This window comes from Galeopterus variegatus, unplaced genomic scaffold (genome assembly GCF_000696425.1).
Source record: "Galeopterus variegatus unplaced genomic scaffold, G_variegatus-3.0.2 Scaffold12655, whole genome shotgun sequence".
Lineage (NCBI taxonomy): Eukaryota > Metazoa > Chordata > Mammalia > Dermoptera > Cynocephalidae > Galeopterus > Galeopterus variegatus.
Genome location: NW_007738766.1, coordinates 4,152 through 8,682, shown reverse-complemented (window position 1 = coordinate 8,682; position 4,531 = coordinate 4,152). Strand labels below are relative to the sequence as shown.

Below are 4,531 nucleotides of genomic sequence, written 5' to 3'. Positions count from 1 at the left end.
TGGCTTTCTTGCAGCATATGCAATGTTACATTTGCTCGCTTGCTTTTTTGCTTTCTGGTTTTCTTGCTCTCTTTCTCACATTCTCGCTTTCTCTCTCTCTTTCTTGTGTCCTTGTGTTCTTTCCTTCTTGCTCTCTTGCTCTTTTGCTTTCTGGCTTTCTTTCTTGCTTTCTGGTTTTCTTGCTCTCTTGCTCTCTTTCTCGCTTTCTCTCTTTTCTTTCTTTCTTGCTTGCTTGCTTTCTTGTGTTCTTTCTTTCTTGCTGTCTTGCTCTGTCTCTCACTTTCTCGCTCTTTCTTTTTGCTTTCTTTCTTGCTTGCTTGCTTGCTTGCTTGCTCGCATACTCTCTCTCGCTTTCTCGCTTACTTTCTTTTTTCTTTCTTTCTTTCTTGCTTTCTCTCTCGCTTTTTCGCTATCTCACTTTCTTTCTTTATCTCTTGCTTGCTTGCTCTCTCTCTTGCTTTCTCGCTTTCTTTCTTGGTTTCTTGCTCACATGCTCTCTCCCGCTTTCTTGCTGTCTTTCTTTTTGCTTTCTTTCTTGCTTTCTGGCTCGCTTGTTCTCTCTCTCTCTCTCGCTTTCTCGCTTTCTTTCTTTTTGCTTTATTTCTTTCTTGCTCTCTTGCTTGCTTCCTTTCTTGCTCACTTGCTCTCTTTCTCTCGCTGTCTTGCTTTCTTTCTTTCTTGCTCGCTCGCTCACTCGTTCACTCTCTCTCTCGCTCTCTCGCTTTCTTTCTTGCTTGCTTTCTTGCTTGCTCTCTTGCTCTCTTTCTCGCTCTCTCTGAGAGACTTTCTCTCTTTCTTTCTTGCCTGCCTGCCTGCCTGCCTTTTCTCTAGACTTTGCCTGTAAGAAGAGAACCCCCCACCCCCCTTTAAACAATACAGTTGCATTGGGAAGGTTCCTCACACCTTCCTGTGGTAATAGGTGCCTTTCCCATATTTTCTCCTGGTCTGAACTCTGTCGTTTCCATCCACTTGAGGTGTGATGAAAGTGACTTCTCCGTGTTTGCTGCGAGTCCTTTCATGGTTTCACTTTTGTCCCGCTAGCGTCTGTGCCGGTTTGTGGGGCTCCACCTGGTGGCCGTTTTTATATGGCTCTCTAGAGCTCCAGCGAAGCAGGCGAGGGGACAGGAGGTTGCCTCGTTGCCCGAGGCAGAGTTCTGGGAAGACTGGAGGGCTAGCGTGACCGTCACCACCAGTGCCCTGGCGCCAGCACGTCCCCCGTTCCTTGGAGATTGGGCATGGAGGTAGGCGGGGAGGGCGGTGGGCTGTCGCCATGCTCCCGGGCTTGAACGACATGTGGGGACGCCCGCGCGGGCAGGTTGACCAGCAGGCTCTGGGGCGCCTCCGTCTGCGGGGACCGACTGGGGACAAGGCGGATGAATGGGAGAGGGTGTCCCGCGGCCGGATGCCGTCCCACCTGTGGCCCGGTCATCAGCCGCGGCTTTCCCACTAGCCGCCGAGTTGGGCTCCAGAGGTGTGGGGACCGGTCCGGGCCACCTAAGCAGGAGGGTACAGATAGGGTGCCAAGGGAGGCTTCGAGCCCTGGGCCCGCGTGCGGTCTCGGTCATGTGAGACGTCTGCCGGGAAATTTTTCAAAGTCCCCGTCCAGAGGCGAGGACTGGCCCCCCACCCCCACCCCCGAGAACGTGGTTGGCTGGGGCCGGGCCTGGGACCCCGCGTGCATCTCAGTCATCCGGGGCACCTGCTGGAATTTCTTCTAAGTCCCCTAGAAGGCTGGGGGCCGGCCCAGGAGGCCCACTGAGGGCTGGGGAGAGGGCCCCGGGCCCGCCCGGTCGTGGCCCCTGCCTCGTGCGGTCCTGTCGCCCGAGGCGCGCCTGCCGGGGAATTTGTTTTTCCTCAAGTCCCGCTCCGGAGGTGGGGACTGGCTGGTCCCTGAGTGCGTGGGTGGCCGTGGGGGCCATACCCGGCTCCTGCTCCCACTCCCACTCCCGCGTGTCCCTTGTGAACTTCGCCACCATGCTCCTGGGGTCAACCAGATGTCCACGTGAGCTCCGGTCGTGTCGGGGATGCCCTGGTTTTGGGGATGTGGTGGCCTTTTCTGGTTTTTTAGAGGTGGCCGTGATCAGTGGATTATTCCCGACCCTGGGCGTGGTGGTATGTTTTCACACCCCTAGTAGGTATTTTGTGCCACCAGGTTAGTGCCGACACTCTGTCCCCCAGTGGCTGTCACTGGGGAGGAGGGGTGTCCTCCAGGTCCTCCTGTGTGCCAGCTACCCCCGTGCACCGGCTCCCCACTGCCAGGTGCTTTGGCGTGGTTATGATGATCTCATGCCTGGCTTGGCCTTGTGCTGCGTGTCTGCTGGTGTCGCCTGGGGTGGGGCCGGTGGGGCTCAAAGCGGGGGCAGCTCTCCTTCCGGTTGTTGTCCTTGCTGGGCCACCCTCTGGGCTACCCTGTGATTGATGAGGTGATGTCAAGCTCTCCAGGGCCGGGCCTAAGCCACACCAGACGAGGGACGGACATTCATAGTGAATGGGACCGCTCCTCTCGTTCTGCCTGTGGGCCCCTTGTCTCTCCCGCCCGCTCGCGGGTGGTGTGTGGAAGGCAGAGGTGCAGAATCCGGCCCGACCTCATTTCCCTGCTTTTCTGCCCTCGTGGCATTGGTGGGGCCGGGGTCCTCTGATGGGGGCACAGCCATGCCCTCTGCATGTCTCTCAGGCTGTGACTCATTGTTGGGGCAGCCCCTCTCGTGAGCGGCTCAGCTCCGCCCGGTCCTTTGTGGTGCTCCTGGAGTGCCCCAGGTCGTCCGCTCAGGTGCCTGAGGCCGAGCGGTAGTGTTGTTTCTGTTCCCAGCACCCCCCTCCGGTGGCCACCGCAGTGCCTGTGTGTTTGGGCCTTGAGTTTTTCTTGGGGGGGTCGAGGCGGTAAAGAGGGGCCTGTTGCCTGCAAAGGAGTGTGTGGGCGCGCCGGTCTGCCCGACTTTTTGCATGTGTGGGGGACTTGGCTGCAAAGCCCAGTGAGGTTGAGTTGGCTGGATGTGTTGTGTGAGCCCTGGGAGCAGAGGTCGGCTTTCTCTGGGCTCCAGCTGTGAATGCTCCAGAGTTGCCACCACACAGTTTTTATCTATACTGCAACCCCCCCAAAGGCGTCCCCGAGTGCCTTTTGCAGGCCCGGATGGAGGTGAATGGTGGGGGATGGCCCACCCTTGGTGAGAAAGCCTTCTCTAGCGATCCAAGAGGAGTGCTTTTGGGGTACTGGATCTCCCAGCTGCCACTGCTCCTCTGCATGTAGTAGGCCACCGACACGACCTCGGTCGGTCCGTGTCCGTGTGCGTGTGTAGGCAGAAGTCCCTAAACCCCTCGTTGGGGGTGAGGGATCCGCCAGTCCCTGTGGTGGGGGCTGTGTGTTGCTCTTTGCCTACTGTGGCCCGTGCCTCCCCCCAGTGAGTCAGGGGAGGATCCCGCAGGGCCGGGCTGGCGTCTGGTGTGGGGACGTGGGTGCGTGCATGCATGTGAGCGCACGTGCGGTATCCCCATGGTGCATGTCGAGGGGGGGACCGTCCCATCCCGCTCCCTCCTGCCCGCAAGCGCGAGCTTCTCCGCCCGCTCCCATCCTGAGCTGCTGCAGCTGGTGCCGACGGCGGTGCCACGGGGTCGGGCCGCCTCGCCCTGGGAGTGTTCCAGTGGGGACGCGGTCAACCCGGAAAGGGACCAGGATGGATGGAGGCGAGAGGGCACGTGCCGTGAGGTGCGGTTTGTGTGGCGTGTCGGGCTCATGTGGGTGCCCTGGCGGTGGGGTGACTCACAGGGGACAAGTGGTGAGAGGATCGAGGAGAGAAAGGGTGCTGCTCGAAGGCCGGCCGTCTGGCATCCCGGTGGTCACAGGACTGCCCTTGTGTATGGGGCGGTGGGATCCCGTGTGCATTTCCCCGGTGGCTCGGCTGTGTCTGAGGGCTCTTTTCTGTCTCTCTCTGGCTCTCCCCGAGCTTCCCTGTGCCTCTCCCACTCCCATGGCTCCCTGCCTGCGCTCGATCCCTCCTCCTCTCCTTCCCTCCCTCTGTCACTGGTGACCTTCCTTCTTCCCATCCCCCCACCACAAGCGTCGACCCGACTGTGTCATTCCACCCGGGACCGAGTTCCGGCCTCGCTGTCGTGCGGTTGCCTCCTCTGGCTTTTCACAGCTGGGGGCGGCCCTCCCTGGCGGTGGTCGTGCCTTTGGTGCCCCGTGGTGGTTGGCTGTACGTTGGCCTGGTTGATCGTGTTGGGGGGTATGGAGAGGGTGTTTCGCCCGCATGGCTGGTGGATGGAGGGAGAGAGAAAGAGAGAAAAGTGTCCTGTGGGGGATGGCTGTCCAGAGGTGTGGCAGTGTGGTGCCCAGTGGTGGGCCCCGCTAGGCGTGTGGGGAGACACCGAGGCGCAGGCCGGTCATCCAGGGTGCCGCGGGACTGCCTTCATGTGAGGAGGCCGCTGGTGGTGAGATTCCATGTGCATCCCAGCGGCCGGCTGTGTAGGAGGCATCTCCGTGGGCGTCCTCGCGGTGGTGCCCCACGGGCCCCTCCCCCGCCCACCTTTCTGG

At 60.2% G+C, this 4,531-nt stretch overlaps 1 protein-coding gene across 1 annotated transcript; it reads right to left on the bottom strand.

Moving 5' to 3' along the window:
• Positions 1 to 341: 341 nt before the first annotated feature.
• Positions 342 to 587, bottom strand: LOC103581246 (zinc finger CCCH domain-containing protein 18; the record flags this gene model as incomplete). The annotated part of the gene is given in 2 exon segments (XM_008563131.1): positions 342 to 409; positions 491 to 587. Coding segments are annotated over 2 exon segments (165 nt in total), but the record flags the coding sequence as incomplete, so codon positions are not given.
• Between the last annotated feature and the right edge of the window lie 3,944 nt (positions 588 to 4,531).